This window comes from Lonchura striata, chromosome 2 (genome assembly GCF_050655825.1).
Source record: "Lonchura striata isolate lonStrDom1 chromosome 2, ASM5065582v1, whole genome shotgun sequence".
Lineage (NCBI taxonomy): Eukaryota > Metazoa > Chordata > Aves > Passeriformes > Estrildidae > Lonchura > Lonchura striata.
In genome coordinates this window covers 85,495,805-85,519,116 of record NC_140704.1, presented here as the reverse complement: position 1 = coordinate 85,519,116, position 23,312 = coordinate 85,495,805, and the positions used below count along the sequence as shown (strand labels likewise).

Below are 23,312 nucleotides of genomic sequence, written 5' to 3'. Positions count from 1 at the left end.
TAAAAATGTACCTTTTAAAAGAAAATTAAATTCCATGTGCCTCTACAGGGAATACCTAGTTTCACCATCTCTTACTCACTCACAGCTCACATGCATAATCTTTAGCACCTTTTCTCTACCCTTTAATGGGTTCTGACCAGCTCTGACCAGCAGTAATGTTCAAATAAGACAGCGTCCAATTGTACAAGAAATATGTAACTATCCCTCTTTGTGCCAATGAGTTCTGCAGCCTTGGTAGAGCTTTAATATTTAGGTTAACTGCTGACAAGCTGGGTAGGGCTTTTATTCCTGAATTTTTGATGACCACAACGCAGTACCTCTATCTGGGCCAGGTGTAGGATCCATCTAATGCTGTCAGTGGAGAGCAGTCACATCCAGTCTCCACTGACTCCCCTTTTAAGACTCCACTGACTGCAGCTGGAGCCCACACAACTGTCTCAGATATACATGTAAAAATCTCATGCCCTTGATGTTTTTTGATGTAGACAGAGAGCATCCCACCTCCCTCCCTGCATCTGAAGGATACAGGAATGCTCTGGGCCTTGTGTCATCCTAAGATTCATGCAACATGGATTTAGGGAGCTCATCAACATTTAGGGTTGCTGCTATGACAGTACGTAATTTTTAATGCTGACATAACCTATGCTGTTTGCTTCCTTGAGTTAAATAAAAAATATCCCATCTGCCACTGCTCTATTATCAATTATGTGTAGCCACAAGTAATCTAGAAGGATTTGCCACACCTGTCATTGGAGCTGATTTGTGTGCATTGAGTGTCAGTAGGAGAAGTGTTGCGGATGCCCTGCCCTCACTAAAACATACATATTTGCAAGCAGAGAAAACTGAACCTTAGAGCAAATTTCCAAGTCTTTAAATTCCTGCTCGAGCCCTGTATCCCAGTCCCAATTTAATAGGTTCCACTAGGTCATGCACAGCACCACATTGTTTCAGGCCTGGAGTAATTGAATGGCAAAGGTGTGGGCAAGCCACCAGCTGTTACAGAATTTCTGAGAGACAGAGGTCATAATTTATGTTTGGAATCAGGTTTGAGCTACCCAGTCAGACTAGGCCTCATAAGCAGCCTTGATGGGGTCTCGAAGCCTTTGATGCAGTGAGAATTCAGTTGTGGCGCACAAAGAAATTATGTTACGGTAATTACAAAGTAATCAGCTATCCGAGCATGAATTAGAGTAGAGCTGCAGTGTGAAAAGTTTGGCCACCTTAAGGAAAAGGTAAATAATGTTAGTGTGCCAATCAGAGTGTCTTTGTCACTGTAAACTATGTAGAAGCTTATATAAACTGCCATTTTATCTCGAATAAAGGGAGAACGTTTGATTAACTACATTGGTTCAGACCTGCATTTGTCCTGTCCAGCTTCCTGTTTTCCTGAGATTCCCTGGCTTTTACCAGCCAAGCAAGACTCCAGGCTTCTATGTTTGCAGGTTCTGCCACCTGAGGGGAGGAAGTAATTTAGGGGTATCAAACTGATCAAAGCTTTGTGTCTCTTTTTGAAATACCTGTGGCTCCTGATTCAACACATGTTTTATTCAATATTCATTCTATTTCTTTGTGACTTCATGCCATAGCTTACTTGTTTCTGTGCTACCTTCACAGGGCTGTGTTCTTTCCAGAGTTTTTTACTTGCCTGTAGTCCGACCACCTGGCCATAGTGCTCCCACAGTTAACCACACCAGGGACTTACTAGACATCACCAAACCACCATCTGACCTACAAAATTTATGGCTGTTATAATATACACTGGTTGCTGCATATTTTCCTTATTAAAAAAAAAAATAAAATCCCTTTTCTGTTCAGCTTCTACAACTCTAAGCAGGGAATCTGCTCTTCTCTTTTAAATTTTCTTTGAATGCCATTTACCCATGATTCTGTTAGGAATAAAGCATAGTTAAGTGAATTTCTTTTGTCTCTGGTTTATATAAGCAGAATTAATATAATTGAGATGGGAGTATCAAATCTAACCTGCCTTTCAATTTCTTTCAATTTAGTTGCATTAAAATTACCCTCTGTCATTGGGAACAGTTATGCCAGGTTTATATGCTAAGAAGAGAAGCCAGCTTCAAATGACAATTTCCTACCACAAGAACATTTCTGTAAGTACTAAGCATCTTTATTATCATTAATGGAATTTTCTTATTGACGTAAATTTCTTTATATCATTCTGGAATAAATAAATGCATTATTCATGAACAAAACCCTTGGATGCACCCCTTTCTTTGTACACAATTTGCTTATAATATTTTAATTCATAATCAATAACCATCTATATCTTGGTGTTCAAATGAGAGACTATTTTTGGCTCACAGGCAGAAATTGCACATCACTTAATTCTGCTCTAATAATATTTGAGTCATTTAGGGGAGTAGTCATCTTGACAAAAACTATGCAGTCTTATCCTGTTGTGGTATGAGGAATTCCTTTCTAGAGATGTCAAAGTCATCAGAAGATGTGTAATTAGCAGCATTGATAATTTTTGTTCTTCATATTGTTTACACTTTAATAAAAATCTTTGCAAGAGCTCTCCTTAACCTGTTAACAAAAGTTATAGGCAGTAAGATCATATGCATGCAAAATGAATGTTCATTCTATTGTTTTCTCTGGTTTTATCTCTGAATCCTATTTCCTCTGAACTTTGTGATTTCTAATCTGTTTACTGCTGTGGTAAATTTTCTCTTTTAATTACTTTCTTTCTACACAGCACAAAGACATCACTGAAAAGCTCAATGCAGAGAAGCTTTGCAGGCTATTCTAAGATAAAAACCCTGAAGATGATCCAAAATCCAGCGAAGTCTGTGAAAAACCTCCCTCCCCCTGTCCTTTAGAATCTGTCCCAAATGAGGTGCTGCACTTTTGTGCCAGACTCCCCACTCTCCCCAAGGGAAACAACAGCAGCTACCTGGCTCCAGCTTTTGTTCCTCTCCCAAAGCACGGGAGAAGAGATGTCAGCAGCTCAGCTTCTCACTGAAACAATCTAAACAACGAGGCCAACATGTTTATGCAGGAATGTACTGAGTGTTTATATGCCAGCCCTGTTCTTAGAGACTCTCACTGTAAGAAAATGAGAAAATAAAGTACTTAACTGTGCAAGTAATTTCAGCTGGATCCCATTATCCATCTGCTAATACAGTGCAGCCGGAAAGCTTTGTCAATGACAGATTAAGGTCAAACAAATGATCATTCCTACACACTCTTCTCCCTAAATGTATTTTTCTTTTATTATGTTGTGAAATTCTGATCAAAAAGCCTATAATAATATTATATTAGTACAAACTCCTTGCAGTGAAGCTACAGCAAATTTCTTGAATAACATTTGAGTGCAGAATAGCCAGACAGTATATTTAAGACAGGAACTCTGGGCTCAAGACTTTGCAAGCCAAAAAGGCAAAACACGGGAAGAACTGCACAAAGGAGGTGCCGTTGTTTCCTTTTACAGGGGCAGAACCAAAGCAGAGGGCTTGTGGGAATGGGCTATGAAAGGACTGAAGGCATAATACTGAAGAAATAATAGTGGCAACTTTAAAGCCTGCCTCTGGTATCAGGGTGAGACTGAAAATCCCCCATGATGTGCTTAAAAATATTTTCCCCAAACTTCAATTTGTGCTGAATTTTTTTTCAGAAGCACTTCTTTAAAAGATAAAGCTGTTCAGACAGTCTTGAAAATCCTAACCTGCACAGCTGTGCACACACACAGACTACATGCAACTAAAGATAAGGTCTTAGTGTGAAGTGTTAAGCAAATCAATCTGTAGGGACTGCTTGCTCTGTAGCCCAAAATATAACACATCAGAGACAGGAAGGTAATTAGCAGTATTTAATTTTATGACTGCAAAGTTACCCAAGGATAATTTAGGTATGTTTTGGATTCAGCCACAGGTCTTAAGCACTAAATAGATAAGCCTTGTTCACTCAGGCATACTGCTCAAGTGTTTTAAATCTTTGCACAAGCTGTCTAGTCTTTAACCGTTGCTCTGACCAGGAGAAAAATGCCCTTTCTTCAAAGTCAGACTCAGAATTTGTAAATCGAGGATGATAACACTGACCTTATCTACTGATGAGGAATGCTGCCTGGACTGCTGGGTACCATTATGTAAAGTACAGATGTCTCACAAATTCTTGTGTAATGGAGTGAGACGGGTGATGCCTGCCTGCCTCCTCCCCAAGAAGCTGCTTTGCACAGAGGATAAGACCTTACTTATCTTGGCCCACAGCAGCTGAGCCCTGGTGCTCCATCTCTGCAGCACATGGCACAGGTAGGAAAAGCTATGGTGTGTCACTGCCTCATCAGGGACCACGGCAGAATGCCAAGAACACGAGGAATCATGATTAAAAAAACGTTTTAAGCAACACTTTTGAAGGGGAGAGGGGGCTGTTAAAAACTGGAGTCTGCTACAAGTAAAGGCAGTCAGGAAGAAATTCCGATTTTTTGAAGATAGTCCAGAAACTACTTTACTACTCTTCTCTACTTAACTTTCATACTTCCTGGCAAAAAGACAAAAAAAAAAAAAAAAAAGTAGGAGAAGTGATATCTGACTTTTTAAAGAAAATGCCACACTGTGAAATATTTTTTTTTCTCACACTAAAAAAGATTTTTCAAAGGAGATGCACAGAGTTGTGAGTGTCTACTAATTTAGAGCATACCACAGGAGGTGAAAATTCACAGCAGGCAAACAATTTTAATGTATTTAGATACCTAATATATGTGCCTATTTACCTTCACTTTTATCTTAAGAATTTCACAGATGCTTTCTCTGTCCAGCATAGGTATATTTCAGCTGCAGTAGTGAATGATCAGCATTTTTGTAAAAAGGGTCAAGGTCTTTGAAAAGAAGAAATCAAGGCTCTCTGAGAACCAGAAACACACAGTTGGTGATCACTAGTTAGATTGGTTCAAAGGGCTGAAATATGATATTTACAGAATAATATTTATATAAATACATAATATTTACAGAATAACCACATTCAGAGATGACACCAGTTTTTTTAATATGCCACAACAGCACAATTGTAGCAAAATGAATTAGCTAAAAAAACCAAAACCAAAGTCATAGAAGCACCATTCCTAAAATCTAAGGAAGTTTTTCTAAGTGTCATGAACTTTTAAGTAACAAAACAAGGTTTCATTTAATGGGAAAATAATAATCCGACTTAATTATATCTGGCCCCAAGTGGCTGAACCTCTGTCATGGAAAGATTGATATTGATCACAAACTGCAGTAACTTCTCCCTTAAAGTCCAGCACAGATCTATAGCTAATGATGCTGGCTCCCCACTTATGAGAGGCTTCCTATATGAAATCAGTTTATTATGTCCTTAAGTCACACCTGAAAAGCTTCCAATACAGGAACGAAATTTAAAAGCACATCCAGAAAATTAGCCAAAAACTTATTGGATTATGGATTGGATTGTCTATTATTTCTGAAGGATTATTTTGACCTATGCATCAGAATAATAGGGCAATAAAATGTGGGAGTTCTTCTTGTACTACTAAAATGTTACTCCCATGTTAGGTGTGTACTTCACATGTTCTTCACATATCAGTGAGGTTCCAAAACACTGATCCCAAACTATAAAATTTCAAATTAGGCAGAGTTTTTACTAATTATTTGCTGGCCTGAGAAGTCATTGAGATATTATTGCACTGTATCCATCAGCAAGCATTGGGAAAGTGGGATCTGTATCCCAGATTGAAGAAAAATTAGCTCAGACAGGTGATGAACCTGGGGACTGCTTCCAATTTGTGCAGGATTTGGTAGAAAATGCACAACAGTGGATTCACAGATTTCAAGGACTGCCACACTCAAACTTTCAAAGATCCTGTACTCAGCAACATAAATCACTAGATTATCTTCAAAATCATGAGCTATGCGAAATAACAGACTCACCATTACTTTTACTCATCTTTCCAGTTTAGAAGTGACATTTAGAGCTAAGCAGATGATTTCAGGAGCTTTGGCTTTCAGCAAAAAGGAGAACATCATGAGACATCATGAGCAAAACAAGACAGTTACTCAGGATCATGGCCTGTTCTTGTTATTCATAGCATGTTTTCCCATGAGTATATATCTTGTTCTCAAAGTTACTCCCAGTGGATCTCAAAGCACTTCCAAGCCCTTTAATGTGTCTTTCAGCAGCAGCCTTTGCTAAAACTTCCACTGTTACACTCCAGTTGTGTCTGCTTCTCTGGATATGTGGACCTGGGTGGTAACCCCTATTCCATAGTCTCTAGCCTGGGCACACTGTTGGCACTGATGTGCAGAAGGAAACCCTCCTCTGGAATGAGGGACTTTGCCCACATTGTGCCTTGCTTCCCAGCCAGACAAAGAGGAGCACCACCAGAGAAATGTACCCCTGCTCCACATTTGTAATTAGCTTAAATGCTGATGTAATATCTAAATGCCATTTAGACAGCATGGAGCTATTGACTTAATGAAAAGTTCAAATTCCTTTTCTCTCATACCCTGCTGGGAGTCACTGTCTGGTGTCATTTTCAGCTGCAGTGCTGGACAGGGGAGGTCTCCTTACTCAGCCTGCCCCTCCTGCTCTTCCTTCATCCCTGAAGGAAGCAAACCCACCTGTTGCATGAATCCTGGTGATTCACTGCTGGGAATTTGCACCATCTGTGCTGAGCCGACACCACCCCGCAGGAAGAAACTCTGCTTCTTGCAGCACTGGTGCTGGTGCACTTGGCATACACACCCGAAAATGACTCACTGCAAAACCTTCAAATGGGCAAATTATGTGTTGAACTTGGTTGTCACAGCTCTCAGCTCTGTGTTTCTTGCAGAGATGAAGTGGTTTAAAGTGTTATTAATACATTTGTCTTACCTGAATAAAGAATTTGTCTTACCTGACTAGGGATTTACTAGGCAGAGGTAAATAAAATGGGGTGAAGATCATGCAGGATGTCACTAGAAGGAATTCTGAATCCCAGGAAACACCTGCTGCTGTCACCCCAGGAGAGAAGGAAGATAGACACAGACCATCGAGGCAATGTGGCTCTCCCCTCTGGTGCACGTTTTATGTGCTCTGCTCCTCTCAGTGCCCCTCATCCAGGCCAGTCCCCAGCCTTCCTCCCCACCCCAGAGGGATGGTGCTGGCCACACTCCTCAGCCTCCCAGCTGTGAAATCACCTGGAAAGCCTGTTCACTTTGCTCACTTTATGACTGTCAGGACCCTGCTATTCAAATACTTACTATACACTATACTATACACCTTGTATAGTATAAAACCAGTGGCACCTGCTGAAAACATGCATTTGATCCAAGCTATACTCATTAAAAAAGACTCTGCTCATTTTATACTTTTGCGTCTTGCTACAGAAGTCATCCAATGGCATCAGCAAAGGATTTTCTCCCCAGAAAAATGTTGGTGCTTGCACACATAAAAACAACTGAATCTGACCAAAATTGCTAGTAGCAAGGCCCATTTAAATGACAATATTTGTTAGCTCTTTAAAGAGCATTTCATTAACGTTCACAACTATAATTGTAGACCTTTTTTTTTTACAGAAACACGGGAACTGGTTTTGGCACTGACACAAGGAAAAGTTTATATGTTCTAAAGGTAGGTTTGATATGGGTAAGCAACAAGATAATTTGTAAAATTAAATGTTAGATATCAATGTAGTTTTTTTTAGTATTGGAAAAGGTATTTTTAATTTAGCTAAGAACAAGAGAAGTGCAACAGAAGGGGGTTTAAGTTGTATGCCAGGTCACTATTTTTGATTGGCAAAAACTTATCTATTGTGGTTAGCAAACTGTACAGCAAGACCTTATAGCTGTGCTGACAGTTTTTGGTAACTAGAATGGTTTTCCCTCTCTCAGTAAGCTTACTTGAGTGTGCTTACCCTTACAACAAAAACTAGCAGCATTTTCTCTTTTATAAACATGATGTATCCTCTCATTCCCAAACCAACATTTTCATCAGTCTCCAATCAAACAAAGCTCAATATAGAGGCCCCCGCAGGTAAATCTCCTTTCTGGGTGATAAGCAAGATGCCATTTTTATAAACCAATCAACAAAAAATTAAATCATCTTGCTAGCAAGTCCTCAATTCTATCTTAATATTTTACAAATAAAATCCCACCTGGAAATTTCTAGGAAACATCAAGGTTTTTATTTTTGTTCTTATTCTGAAATGTAATTTTTTTCAGATCAATTAGTTCACACTGAACCCATGTACCAATTATGCTTCATTATGTTGCTTGTAATGCTAATATGCTAACTAGTGTAATGAAACTTTCACAAGCAATATAACTAACTGTGCTCATAATTAAGGCAAAACATGTACCTTTCCCAGGCTGCCAAAATACTAACTGCAGGCTTCTGATGTGAGAGTTATCATCTGCCTCAGCAGCAGCCCCCAGCTTGTGCTTCCCCTCATTGATTGGCCACATGTGGGGCAGTACATGATCAGGATGATCCGTGCCTCCAGGCAGGACATGCCTCCTTCAGGCACTAATGAAAAAGGAGATACATGACTTGACTCCTCCACTCCTCTGCCAGGAGATGAAATATGCAGCATGAGAGGGAGTCAGATCATGTGCTAAGTTAAAGGAACACCTGTCTTCTTCCACTGCTGATTACTAAGGCAGCATGTCTGCATTTTGTGTGCCATGTGTGCTGAAAATGGAAAAAACCTCTGCTTTGGCCCTGTGCCTTAATGTGAGAGAGAGAACCAAAAGGGCCAATCACCACAAAACATTCAAGTTTTACAGTTAACCTCCCCCTCCTCAGCTTTTAAGAGCCCAAAGTGATGAGTACAAAATCGATGCATTGATGCAGTTGGGGACCCATCTGGTCAGCACCTCACTAACAAATTACCCATATGTGGTGAAAGCACACCTACAGCTCGTGGTGCATCAGCACCTGCCACCATGCCTGGAGCCCCTTCAAACAGAACTGCATGGATGTGGAGAGGAGGCGAGCGTAAGCCTTCTTCTAGAGAGCTGCCTCCTCTGGCCCTGTCCCTTCCTTCTCCTCTGGGAAAGCAAGATGCTCTTTCTTTCCTTCCTCTTTTCATGAGGAAAGTGCCTATTTTCATCTTTTCCACAACCACCCACAGAATGGTAATTTTTCCTTCACTTAGTGTGCAAGTTCCTTCATGAACGTGAGACAGACTGTAATGAAGCAAACCAGATAAATCTAAGTACAACTTCATTTTAAGAGCAACTACAGTATTTAAGGAAAATTTCCTTATGAGATTTTGATACTGCATAAATGAAAATAAACATAGGGGGCAGATGCAAATGCAGGTATCTAGAGCTGTACATAAGACAAAACTCTAAAACCTAAAAAGATTGAAGATATCTTTGATGATGACTTAACATTGCCCTAATAATTGGACCAAGAACTTTTAACTTGGTTATAACACTTATGGCATATAAATAAGCATTCAGATTTCCATGATTCTTGAAAATGTGTCATCTTTTTGATTTTATCGGCTTCAAAAGTTTGCAATTAATGTCATTAATTTAGCCATCGAAGTCCAACCATAAATTTTAAATTGGGAGATGTTGACCTTGACCTCCTTATTTCAATTTCACCAGCTGAAAAGCTGAGATAACAATATTTACCTATCTCAGTGTCTTATGACTGTTAATTTCTGCTTCTGAAGTGGCTTGACTATGGAAATGTCATGCCTTGATGCCATCCTTCTTACAGTGAAAGTTAAAAAGACCTTCTTGTTGCTGGACATGCAAGTAGCAATCAAAAGGAAATCATGTTGGACCCATAGGATGTTTCCAAAGAAAATACAACCACACAAAGGATACAGAAACATCTGTATCCTTTACTGAATTAGTAACAGACTTTACGTGGAGTTGTAAAGAAAATGCAGGCAATGAGAACAGCACAGGAAGGAGCTACTGCCCTCTCCATTTGGCACTACTTGTTAACTAGCACTGTAAAGGGGGTCAGCAGGACCCTCCATACCTGCCCTCTATGGCAGAACATGCTCTGAGCAGGGACAACTCTTCAGTTCCATATTCTACATGCACACGGGAGGGTATGGGCACTAACAGAACTGAAATGGAACTGCAGAGGATTTACCACCATAATGCAGTCAGAGTTAGCTACTGATTTACCCCACTAATTACTTTGCCAGAAAATTAATGGAAATATATTTTCTTAAGAAATAAAGAATTCTGGAAGAATTCTGATAAAAAGGGATGAAACAGAGGGAGCAGGATATTTAAAATTGCTTAAATGACTATGACATGGGAGGTATGGTTTCTAAAGGGGAATGTTTTACAGATAATCTGCTTTCACTTGAACATCTCCTGGGATGAGTCCCATGATGTTTGTGATTTGTGAAAATCACATTATGAAAACACCAAGAAACAATGGAACCATTGGGCTAGATAAACATCTGTTTATTTTAACTTGGCAGTATGAAAATTTTAATGATTTCAGGATAATATTAAATAATTTCATTGGAGAACATTGCATTTCTGCAAAGATGAAGATGAGTATGATCCTATTAGAGACAAGGAAACCTAATAGATAATGCGCACAATAGGGAAACAATAATAGCCCCACAGTTATTCTGTGAGTTTCTAAAATGTTTTCAAACCACACAGATCTTATCAGGATACTAATTCTTTAAATCACTTAAATACATGCACAAAGCTTTTTCCAAAATATGTAAGTATATTTGTCTTTCTGGTTATTCACATGTTTGCATAGTCTGGTAAAACACCAGTTAACACCAGAGAGACCAATTATCTCAGGAAGAGGTGGGAGAGGAAAAATAAGAAATTCTCTTAGCATGACTCATTGCAAATACAAGGAATCACATTTCCAAATATAGGGTGTTATTATTTTGATACTGTATGAAGAAACAAATACAATCTCTGAAATCCCATACTAAGGCAATAAACTGGATTTGTATCCACATGGCCTTTCTGGAGACAGCATTGTATCTCAGTATCCTGGTTTATATTTAAGATTGTAGAACAAATATGTGGAGAAAAATCCAATGCACTGATTATAATAACTCTTTGTCCTAAAGTGCTATTTGTAATTTTCTGGCCAGTGTTCATTTTGTTCTAAAAAGAGAAATAGTTCCAAGATGACCATTTGTAGCCCTTAATGGAGCTAAACCACATGGACTCGGATTTTCCTAATGGTCCCAGTAGGCAACCACACCCTATACCCCATTTGCCTAATTGTGTAGGTATATGGACAAGACATTTGAACCATGAGTCATTTAAATTTGAGTAATGCCAAAAATAAAACATCTGTATATATTATATTGTATTGCATTATATTATATTATATTATATTATATTATATTATATTATATTATATTATATTATATTATATTATATTATATCATATCATATCATATTATATTATATTATATTATATATTAATCTGCTGCATTTGAGTAGTCTGCAATGCAATTTCAGCATCTATAAAATGGCTATGACATTCACCTTTTCAGCATGAGATATTTTGCTGAAACCTTTCATTTAATGCAAGCTAAAGTCTAAAGCACTCCAAATTGTCACAGGAGAGTTGATAATAAAATAAGATGGTATATATTAATAAATTATGCCAGCAAATTATAGATTTCCTCTTTAATTTCTTTGCTTTTTGAAAATATTTGTTTCTGCTTTTATACCAATATTTTGCCAGTACTGGACTGCATTAGATAGCAGTGTTCAATCCCCAGTTTGAATTAGACAAAACTGAAAGAGGATTAAACCCATAATATTTCAGAAATAGAAACTGGGTCACATATTAAGGATTTCTCTAGGGTTTGTCAGAAAGATTAAAATTAGAATGAATTTATCACTGATTTCCTTACAGTTTCCTGATGCAGGGCAACAGTAGGGATAGATGGACATGTATCTGGGCTACTTCCAAGACTTGAATTCAAACATCATCAGAAACTCTATCAAACAGCAATGTCCTCAGATCCCAAACTTCCCAGAAGTATCATTATTGTTATTCAAAAACAAAACCTCAAGGGTGGAGAGGCTTAAAGCTCTCACAGCCATGCAGGAAATACGTAGGAGTGAACTCATCAGAAGTGCAAGTGTAGACATGCTACATGCTTTCTCCACATGGAATGGCAGCAGCAAGCTTACTCATACCAGCATCAAACCAGCCTATTTTTGGATGCATAATTTCACAATAAAGGGTGAGAAATAATTTTAGGAAAATGTGAAGCAGATAAATGGCTTATCCCCTGTACATAGAAATAATTCCTTTAGGGAGGAACAAAAGATTTTGGTATAAAAAGCCCATTACATATTTATTCTAGATACCCAGCTGAGGGACACATTTTCACACATATATGTAGAGACTCTTCTGTTCCAGTTGAGTGCAAAAAACAGATAAGTGTTCACAAATAAATTCTCATCCAGTCAACCCCACCCACAGTCCCGATGACCTGATAATTTTATAATTTAGCAATAGAATATATACAGGATATTTTCCCTAATAATTTTTAATATGTATTAATGTCTAGTATTGTGCTATTTTGGAAAAAAAAGATATTAAAATACAGAAAAATAAAATTAAACTTACAGTTTAAGAAACATTTTTCTCTCATTCTCTCAATCTTTTTTAGCCTTCTTCCAAGAAAAAGAAATCCACTGACATTTCAAGCCATGGCTGTTTCCCCATTATTATGTGGTTTTATGTCATTTTAGGAAATAATAGGCAAAGTTAAAAGGAAAAAGAATTATTTTGAAGAGGTGATTTTTAAAATCTACTCTTCAGAGATGGAAGATTCCCAGACAAAGGTTTTATGTAAATCTCTGGTTTTCATCAATAAAGCAACATCTGAACAACAACAAATTTTCAACAGTTTTCTCCCAAAAAAATTCCCTAAGACAGAAATTGAGAGAAATATGAAAACAGAAGTTCTGTGCTGAAGAATTATTGAGAAGCCTCAAGGATCTTCAGCAACACAGTCTACAGCAGCATATGTTTGAAAAGAGCAGCTCTGTGGGAACTAGAGCACTCCCCATCTCCCCCCTCTTCACTTGCACAGCCTCCTCCACTACTACCTACCACATTCAAAAATATCAAACCACACATAAAAGCAGACCATTAGCATATTTGGTGTGCCTTACTAAAGCTACATTGCTTGTTCTCTACAGTCTTGAGGAAGTAATCAAAAAGATTTAAATAGCTTCCATAGTTCCAGTGAAGCTGAACCCCACCAGGCAGTGCTCAGGTGTAGTTGCCCACCTTCCACGTGCTCCAGGGAACTGCCCTACCTGCCCAGAACTAGCACAGTTTACCCTGAGAGACCTGCCTGCTGCTAGCCACTGCTGTCCTCAGCGAGCTCAGCACTGAGCTTGCAAGTTTTGACTAAAACTAAGTTGTGATTAGCTAGACCCAAGACCACGCCTCGAGGAAGTATTCCTTTTCTGGAAAGGGCTATGCTTTAGATTTCAGTGCAAACAAAATACAGGTTCATACTGGAAACAGAACATTGATTATTTTCAGCCATAGCTAGTAAATGAAATTAAATTAACTGGTATTACATTTATACCCTTATGTCTCTTTATTGTATTAGCTGCACAGAGAAACCAATAAGCTGGTACTACAAATGCTTTAAACAGCATTTAATTTGACTGAGCAAGTACTGGAAAATACTAGCAACTGAGACAACATTAACATTTAACAAGATTGTTTCTAGTATTTTTTATTCTCTGGCTCTGCTCTCATCATTCAGCCCAAGCCTTTGGTTTCTAGGAAACATATTGCAACTTCCAGTCATAGCTTCTTAGCAGCTGTTACTATTCAGATCAACCAGGATTTCACACCAAGTCTTGGCCAGAGCTTAGGAAAACTGAGACTCCAACCTTTCTCCTTCCAAAGGACTTTTTAAGTAGGGAAGTCTTAGCAATTGTTGCTGAATCTGTTAGTTTATAGATGCTCTTCCAACACCCTGAATCAGGTAAATATGAAACAAACTCTGTCTCTCTTTGCCTCTTTATAGTTGAGAGGGAACATTTTCTTAATCATCTGTTCAACTTAATTCTTTACCTTGAATGCCTTCTTCACACATACCTTGCCAACAGTACACCACTGAATGTTTTTTGACTAGGTTAATTGCACTTTGATGCCTCACAGCAGCTAGCCTGCTTAGTCCTGCTACCGCCCTAGCAAATCACCCTAATCAAAAATACATTATTATTAGGCATGATAAACAAGAGGTTGGATTCATTAGCCTGATAGCTCTGCCAAGAACTCAGCAACCCCAGAAACCAGTTTGCTTACATCTGTGCCTATAAGGCCTCTTGAGATTAACTTCAAGCAGACACTTTTTGAAGATGCAGGCACTCTGTTTTGAGGACCCATGCAAGTCTTGGAGACAGTAATTGTCAGTAAATATCTGCTGTCAGTAAATATCAGTATCTTATCTTTTTTAGCATCTTTTTTCCTTCAGTGCCCACAATTCCTCTGTGGACCACCTGTGGTGGCCTTTGGCATGGACCAGGTCAGCACTGGGATTCTGTCATGTCACCAAACCCGCTCCCCACACTGCCCTTTTGGGGGCTTCAGCTCCTCTCCCATCTGTGAAGATAGGAGGCTGCTCTACCTTGTGCTCTCACTGCTTCCATTAGCAGTGCTGGTGGAAATGCTGTGTCCACAAAAACCCCTTCTGTGCATCTCACAGTTTACAAGCTGCTAAATAGAGAGAGGGGGTAAATGAGCTGGCTCTCATGTTTAACACTGTGGTATTGATACTACTGCAGGTCCTGCCAGGTAACGAGATGCTGCTCCATCCTTTCACCTGCTCCCAGCACAAACCCACAAAGCAATGGGTGAGGAGCCAAATGGGTGCAGAAAAACCTGCCTGGTGTGCCACCAAGGGTTTGTAAAACCCTTGGGTTGCTGTAGTGGCTGAAGTTGCCAGTTGGTGGGAATACACCAGCAAGGTGCCTAAACAGCCTAAATGTCTTACTTACAAATGCTCACTCAGCCTCAGATTACCTAGGAGATTTTTACCGGAAGATCAACTAAGGAAGAGAAAAATGCACCCTGAATTTCTAAAGTAAGTGCTTAGATGTCAGATGGGTAAAAAAACCTAAACACCCAGACTTCTTGTTATTCAGAAATTTTAGACACCTGAGTAATGGAAACAACCAAAACAAAACTTATTTTATTTTATTTATTTTCCAATGATTTCGAAGTGACTAGATTTCATTTTTTTAAGAATACTGGCAGTAGCTTTCAGAGTGTTATGAATTTTTTCATTAGGTTAAATTGTTGAATGTAAGAAGAACATACAAACTCACTGAATCTTACTATTCATCTTACTCTTCTCTTTATTATTGCACATAAATCTCATTAAATCTCATTTTCAGAATGTTTTATAAATGCAATGGCTTACAAAACCTTAATGAGGCCAACTGGGGGCATCCCATGATATAGTAATTCCAAAAATTGTTTTTTCTTCAAGGGAAGCTTTGTCTGCATAGGGCCAGGTGGTATCTGTTCTGAGCATTTTAATTTTCTGCCTTGGTAATTCCCAGCTAAAGATTTTGATGAGATACAGATGATGATAATGACTCATAATTCTGGGGTATTTGCTTTGAGATTTTGATACAAAGTTTACTTTTGCTTTGCTTTTGATACAAAGTTTAGAAATACTAGCATTTAAATTCAATTCTATTAACTGTTCTTTTTTCCAGATGAAACATTGAGGCTGTCCTCTTAGAAATGCCATGAAAACAGGGCAGGGGGGTTTGGATAATTTGAAAAAATCTGCAGATTTACTCTATGGTCTTTCCTCACATTCTTATAATTTGATTTAAACACTGAAGCACAAGTGACAAGAAGCCCTGTTTGTCACATACAAGCTGTGTCACTACAAGAACCAAGAAACAAGACAGCATCTGTTTTACATCTGTGACCATGCCCAGGCAGAGCAGCCTTGGTGGGCACCTGTTTGTGACAAGATAAATGGCTGCATCAGCATCTTAAGGAGTTAAGTAACAGTTTACATCCAATTTGCTGCGCCAGCTTTCTGTCAAGCTGCATGTAGGTTAAATAATTTTAAATACAGCCTCAATACCAGTTGTAAAGTGAAAAATTCAAGGGGAAATACCATGCCTGCCCTGTTCCAGCCTGACACCTTGCATTGAAAGCTCAAGCAGTATAGCACTGTTCTTTGAGAGAAGAGAAGAAAGTGACAGGCTGAGGTAAGAGAAAACAGTTTTCATCTCCAAGGTCCCTGCAGAGCTACTACAGCTGTGGAAGAAAAGCGATTCGTTTCTCCTCTATTAATAAGCTGATAAGGTAAACTGAACACAGAGAGAAAAAATGGATGACTTTTCAGAGTCAAACTTTTTTCCTGTATAACTGTGTTTTCCCTCTAGTCAACATAAAGGATTTTCAAGATTTTTTTTTTTTTTTTTTTTGTTAGTTTTGGTTTTCTTTGTATTCAAAATTCAAAGTTACTGGTCCCTTGTAGGGAGCGCTGTGCTCCAGGACGGTTTAGATGAATGGAGACAAGAGATCTCTGAAGGCTGCTCTTGGGATATAAGGTTTACTAGGGATGGAGAGAGGTCTTGCTTGGAGCTGCCAGACGCAGCATGTGGCAAGGCTTGAGGGGATGGGGGATGGGAGAGACAAAAGGGTGTTCTAGGAGAGGGTGGAGGTCCTAAGAGGGGGGAAGATCCAAGAGAGGGGAAGTTCCAAGAGGGCATCTGGCCCCTCAGAGACCCCTTATCAGGGGGCTTCAAGTTGGGCTGGAACAAGGCTCGGGCCAATGGGGTCACAGACACCTGATGTTTTAGGGGAGGGATACAGGTGTGGGGTGAACCATACATTTTGGCGGGTGAGATGGAACAGTCCACTTGACCCCTGGACCCATCCATAGGCAAGGGCATTGTCCGGCTAGCTGGGGGGACCGTTTTCATCCTGGCTGTGTTATTTATGAATAATTATATTTATCCATCCTTCCCAACAGTCCCTGCCTCTTGCTAAAAAATTCCACATAACATTTTAAAAAAACAGTCTGATAATGTGGTAAATATTTATTGTTCTGAATTGATTTTATAAGAAAGTAACAAAGCAAGTATATTTGATTAATGAATGATCTGAATTAATCTGATTCAGATGAGCTGAATCTTCATTTAAAAAATCCCTTTGTTCCCCTGTAGTTAGAATTATTTGGGGGGCTTTTTTCTGCTATTTGAAATGACTAGAGCCAAGAGTCTTTCTGAGCTTCTCTGATGCATTCAGGCTGAGAAAACTCAAATGCCTCCCACCAGCTGCAGGATCTCAGGCAAAAATGAACTTTTCTCGAAATACAAGTGCAATTCTTAGAGCATTCTGTTAAGCAGCTCATTGGCCACACTTACTGAGAAGAAAACAAGAAGTTGAATGAATGGAGCCCTTAAACTCTGTGAATGCACATAACAAATGGATAGGCAATAAGTGTAGAAAGTGAATGCTACAGCACTGTTATGCTGCAGCTAAAGACAGCTCAGAAGAGTTTGATTTGGGAGCAGATACACCCAGCAGCAGTGGAGAAAGGGCCTGTCTTTACCTAAGCAAGTAATAGGAGACAGGCAGCATGAGCATAGCTGGTAATCTACACCAGCTATGATCTCAGAGGTGTCTGGAGGTGAGGGGATAGTTTAATCTCCTTCTTTCCCAGTTTAGCTCCTTTGCAGAAGCAGCCAATCAGGAAACTATTTAATACTAATTCTGCTTACAGATATCCTCCTGCTGGGCAATGGGATAACCCTGCCAGTTAGGATTCAGCAAGAAGGTGATGGACTTTGTATCACCCACCATGTCTGGTTTACACAATGATTTCTTGTAAGACTGTAAACACCTAATATTTGGGGCCCTTTACTCACAGTTACATTTTACTTTTCCTTCCTATGTTCTTTTAGTGTAAAAAATGTGGCTCATGCTCTGCCTCACCTTCTGCAGAAATACCACCGCCTTTCTCTCCCAGCAGACAAACAGGGACATTCTTGGATCTTGGATATTCACTTGCTCAATGATGTAAAATATATGAGATTTACTTCAAAAAGCTGTTGAAGAAAGTAAATGTCGTATTTTGTTGTCCAAAGGACTTCTCTTCACTGTTTCCTTGCCAGAGAACAGTGTTAATCCGTGGCATTTGAAAGGGAAAAGAGATTTTAGAGGAACTGTGGCAAATGAGGAACTCAATTTGTACATGCATTATTCCTCTCAACCTAATCTCCAAATGCCTTCCATAAAAAGTACGTGCCTGATAGCTCTACAGCTGGTAAAGCGTCAGGGCTGATTTAATGAATTCCTTGCTTTCAAAGCTCTGTTTTGAGGCACGGCAATTCCGTGCAGTCATTCCCCTTAGTTTCAGTATTTATTCCAAAAGGCGAATTCCGCACAGGCTGGTTGTATTCCTGAAAAGTTTTGCGCACATCGTTGCAGTCGCGGCTCTCGGAACCACGCAGCGGGTGCTGGAGTAGCAGTGGCAGCCGGGCTGCTGCCGCCTGTGCCCCCGCGGGCGGGCTGGCCGCGGGCCCCTCCGAGCCCAGGCGGGCGGAGGAGCCCGGGGGCGCTCGGGGCGCTGCAGGCCCGCACTTGCGGCTCGGGGCCCGCGGGGAGCGGCCGCCGCCCGCTCCCCCCGCACCGCGCCCCGGCACCGCGCCCCGCCGCTAAACCCCAGCCCCAATCTCCTCACAGCGATGCTGAGCGGATTACGGGCCGGGAGTTCGACAACTGCCCGCGCTCCCCAGAGCCGCCCTGTCCGCCCGCAGCCTCTCCCCGCTCCCCGTGGCGACGGCGGTGACCGGTCCCGCGGACCCTCCCCCACAGGCGGCGGCATGCCCCGGCCCGGGGGGCGGCCGGGCTGCCGCGGGGCGACCCGCGGGAGGGGGCTGACCCCTGCGTGAGCGGGCAGCGGCACCCAGCCCGGCCAGGCAGAGCCGCGGCTGCCGGGCGCCCTGAGCGCCCCGCGGGGCCCAGCGCAGCCCCCGCGGCCGGCATGGTGCTGCTGTCCGGGCACGGCGAGCAGCTGCCCGGGGAGCGCGTCTGCCCCGCGCCCGCCGCCGCTAAGGAGATGCCCGGCGCCGAGGCGGAGAGCAGCCCCGAGCAGGGGGCGGCGGAGGCTGCCGCCCAGGAGCCGGACGAAGAGGAGGAAGAGGATTGCGAGGAGTACGAGGACTTTTCCGAGCTGCCCGACACCTGCAGCATCGCCTCAGACGACTCATTCTACCCTCCCGCGGGGCTGGACGACGACGACGACGTCTGGTCCCTGGAGGGGGACGAGCGCGACAGCCCCGAGGCGCTCAGCCTCTTCCGAGCCTGCTGCACCAACAACAGCATCGTGCTGAAGGCGCTCATCCGCCAAGGCCCCCAAGAAGAGGAGGTGCGGGAGGCCGACCGCAACCGCAGGGTGAGCATCCCGCGCCGCGCCGCCGCCCCGGCAGCCCGGGCATCCCGCCCGGGGCAGAGCGGCTCGGCTCCGCCGCCGCCGCCCCCAGCGAGGAGCGGAGCCGGGGGCAGCAGCCGTGCGGGGGCTGAGTGAAACCCTCCCCTTTGCTGGGACGCTGCTCTGCAGCCCCGCGGGGCACGGGACCCCAGGCAGCGAGGAGCAGAGAAGGGCGTGACGCTACGCCTGGCCAGCCCTGGCTTTGCACATTTGCCTAAGGAAAGGTCTGGTTTATGGGATGAGACGGTGATCGAGGTTCCGGTTTTCCCGCCATCAGTTTGAATTGGGTCTTGTTTTCCCTCTGTTTGTTGGGGACAGAGAGGGGCATCGCTGGTAATGGTTGTGCTCAGTATCAAAAAACCTTCCTCTGTTCTGGGCTGTTCATCCACTGCAGTACCTTATGATATTCACCTTAAAATTTTGAACTGCTGGTAAAAAGGTTTTTTTGTTGTTGTTGGCGGTGGTAGTGGTTTTTTTGTTTTGGTTTGTTTTTTTTTTTCTAATTATTTTTTCTTTTTCCTTTGGCTCCCCCAAAAACGTATGCTTGTTCCTGGTTCCTAGACTGCCAAGCAGGGTTCAGGGTATTAAAGCGCTACAATCAGCATTTTTCAGAGTTTTTGTATTTATTTTTGTTGCTGATAATCTATTTTTGGGCTTTGTATAAGTACAAGTTTTGTGGTTTTGTTTTTTCCTGTTACTCAGTTAATTGCGGGAACAGAAGTGTACTTCTCTAAATCAGAAGGTGAAAGCTTGGGAAAGATTTTCTGCTTAATGAGTTACTGGGACATTTGAACAGCAGTATTGAAGATTACCAATATTACTACAGTTTGTTTTAAATCTAAGAAGTTATTTTGCATAAACAATCTGCAAAAATAATTCTGGGACTAATCTGTGACAGCAGTGTTTTCAAAGGAAACCTGTATTATTTTAATTGGGCAAGTAACTTGTACATTCTGGCAAGTGGTCTTTACAACGAAAAAAGTGCCATGGTTCTGTCTGGAGAGGGGCTTTTCTTGTGGCTTAGATATATGTACTTCTAGGATTTTTCCTAAAAATATCTTTACTTCTTCTCCAAAGGATTGATTTTAATACGGATTTTTAGTGATCTGACTTTTTGTAAATTTCTTAAGAAGATGAAAGGTCATATTAACACATCTGAGGGAGAAGAACCTATGCCGTGAGCGTGGGAATGAGCAACACAGAACAGAAATAATTACATCAACTCTTCTGCCCAGGCCAGGATATGGCATGGTTGTACTTTAGCTGGTAACATGTGAGATCCAGGTGTACATTATAGGATATTTTGAATATCCTGCAGATTCATCTATCCCATATATTAGTGCTGTGCCTGGGCTGGAGCCCAACCCCAGCTCTGGCACTGTATGGGGTTTGGGCTCCAGCCTCTGCTGAGGTCCATTGATTCAGTGAGTGTCAAGTGTGTGATAATGTGGGGGCTTTGGCCCCCCACACATGTGGCATTAAGGGCCAAGTGCCCCAGAACTGTCCCTCCTGAAAAGGTGGCCTTCCTGTCCAACAGAGGACAAGAAGCTGCAAGAACCCTCCCTCTCAGGGCTGGGTCCTGCAGACTTCGGTCAACAGGAATGACAAAGTTCAGCACAAGCATCAGAGACAAAATTTTAGTTTGAATCCGAAAGTTTATTTTCTTTGTTCATACTGTAAAAACCCAAAATCCAACAAAACAAAATAAAAAGAACATCTACTTAGGCAAATAGTCAATTTGACCCGAAATTAAAAATTGACATAAAATTCTGTTTCCTTCATTTTTTTATGAATTCAAAGTTAAAAAGTTCTGGAATTCAGCAACCTGTGAAGCTACAGGAACAATGTGGTAGACATGAGTTCACTTTCTCTCTGCCTTCCTCAGAGAAGTGCCCTAGTCACAGCAGTACAGAGCAGGACAGTTGGTCTTTTCCAGAGAGATGTGAATGGGGTGGGTGAAATCTTTTGACTAGAAAGCAGAAGCTTCAGGTGTGATTCCTGCTCAGGCAAATTCTCATTATTTTACAATGGAAAAATCACCTTTTTTAGAGAACTTTACTTAACAAAATGGAAGTTTCTCTCACACCTTTTATTGCCCTTTCTGTGGATTTTTTTTTTTTTTGCTCTTGAATTTCATTATAAAATCATTGAACTTTATCCATGAACAAGACAATTTTTCTACCACAAAGTAACAAAACAAATTACACATACCTCTTGTTCTCATGAAGACTTTTCGTTGCTGAAACTAAAACTACTGTTGGCTTTCAGCATCTTCTTTTGTCAAGATAATGTTTATCTACAATGTTATCTTGTATGCATTTGTTGGAAAGCTCTGGGTTTTTTTCTTATTTTATAATACTATTTTACCTTTCTTTTTAAAATTTTTTTTTTTTTCCCACACTGAACAAATAAACCATACTTCTCTTTTGTCTAAGTTTTAGTTTCTTTTCCATGAGACAGGGCAGGGAATGAAGAATAACTTGCTTTTTGAGAAGTGGGGTGGTGAAGCGAAGGGCTGTCCATCTGACGATATTAACTACTTGCACCATCCTGATCTGATAACCTCTGGTATGTAGGTACAATGCAGTTTCATTTTCACAGCTTCAAAATCAAGTTTTCTTCAAAACAGACAAAACAAGTAACAAGATATTGTCAGTAACACAACACTATATTTTGATTCTGAAAGTAAATACAATCAGCTCAAAAAATGTAACATGAAAAAACTTCCAAATGCCCTAAAATGGGTACAATGAGCCTGCTCTGTTTTTAATTAGTTTTATCTTGCCCCTAAAGTGCAAATGTATAAATGTAAGATGTAGAAGCAATTCTCTGGGAAATGCTAGGATCCAGAAGTACCCTTATTTATTTTCCTCCATCCTTTGTGCCAAAATACATCACTTGTCTCTTGGAGTCAATTTGCCAAGCTTGGATAGTGGCTTTTTGTGCCATTTCTCCAGATGCATATTTTCCCCATAGTCTGTTCATGAGCTGCGGAATCTCCTGCCAGGCACAAGTTTTCATTAAATGCACCTTCCTGCAGCAAACCAGACTCCACAGCATCTGATTTGTTAGTCACCACATGTAGCCTGAAGATCTGTACCTTCCCTCTCTTGTTTTCATTACTGTCAAGACAACAGTTTATGTATCATTGACTGCAAAGGATCCCCAGATGGCTGATCCCCTCATCTTCTCTTGCACTGCTGTCTGTCCATGGAATTCTGAAAGACTGGATTGGTACTGCCCATTTTCTCTCCTTGCCCAAACTAACACTGAAATATTTGGAAAATAACTATGACAGCATATAATATACTAATTGTATATCGTGCAGGGTGACCTCTCATTCTTCAGTGTTTATTTATTTATCCTAAAAGTAAAGAGGGATTTGAAAATAGACAAGGGAAAATATAAACATGGCTCTGGTGAAATTTCCTGACCTGACTTGAGACCTTAGTATCACCTAGCTAATGGTGCTACTTTTCACTTTGTAGCATGGGGACTGGTTCTCCTCCCTCACTAGCCAAATTTCTAGAATTTCAGATATTTTTATCTCATCATTTTAACATCACTTAATATCAAATTTTGTCTGATGACCAGGATTAACTATATATATATATATATACTTAGAGAGACAGAGTTTTGAAATCTGATGTTACCTAACTGCAGAATGCAAGCAAATTTAGAAATTTGCCATGACAATAGAGAAAGCATTAACAGATGGGGGAGAGAGAAAAGAAGGCAAAGAATGTCTCTTTGCCAGATTGAAAATAATCACTGCAGCTGATTCACAGAAAGGTTTTGTGCTGATTTTACATGTGGTATAGCCCATATTAGCAAGAATACTCTGTTGTAGTCTTTTTCAGTTTTTTTTTTTTTTTTTTTTTTTTTTTTT

General features: G+C 40.8%; 1 protein-coding gene and 1 long non-coding RNA gene across 2 annotated transcripts in view; both read left to right on the top strand.

Annotated features, from left to right (window-relative positions):
• The first annotated feature begins 367 nt into the window (after window positions 1-367).
• LOC110474743 (uncharacterized) lies at window positions 368-9,655 on the top strand. Its single transcript, XR_014952790.1, has 3 exons — window positions 368-2,111; window positions 2,717-4,268; window positions 7,527-9,655. It is a non-coding gene; the product is annotated as an uncharacterized LOC110474743 (long non-coding RNA).
• A 5,243-nt stretch (window positions 9,656-14,898) lies between these two features.
• The window catches only part of ANKRD33B (ankyrin repeat domain 33B), a 66,862-nt gene continuing 58,448 nt past the window's right edge, over window positions 14,899-23,312 (top strand). Inside the window, exons 1-2 of the mRNA XM_021538417.4 lie at window positions 14,899-15,040; window positions 15,681-19,387. Of these exons, the coding sequence (XP_021394092.4) occupies window positions 18,977-19,387 (411 nt within the window). The 5' untranslated portion in view covers window positions 14,899-15,040; window positions 15,681-18,976. The remainder of the gene's footprint in view (window positions 15,041-15,680; window positions 19,388-23,312) is intronic.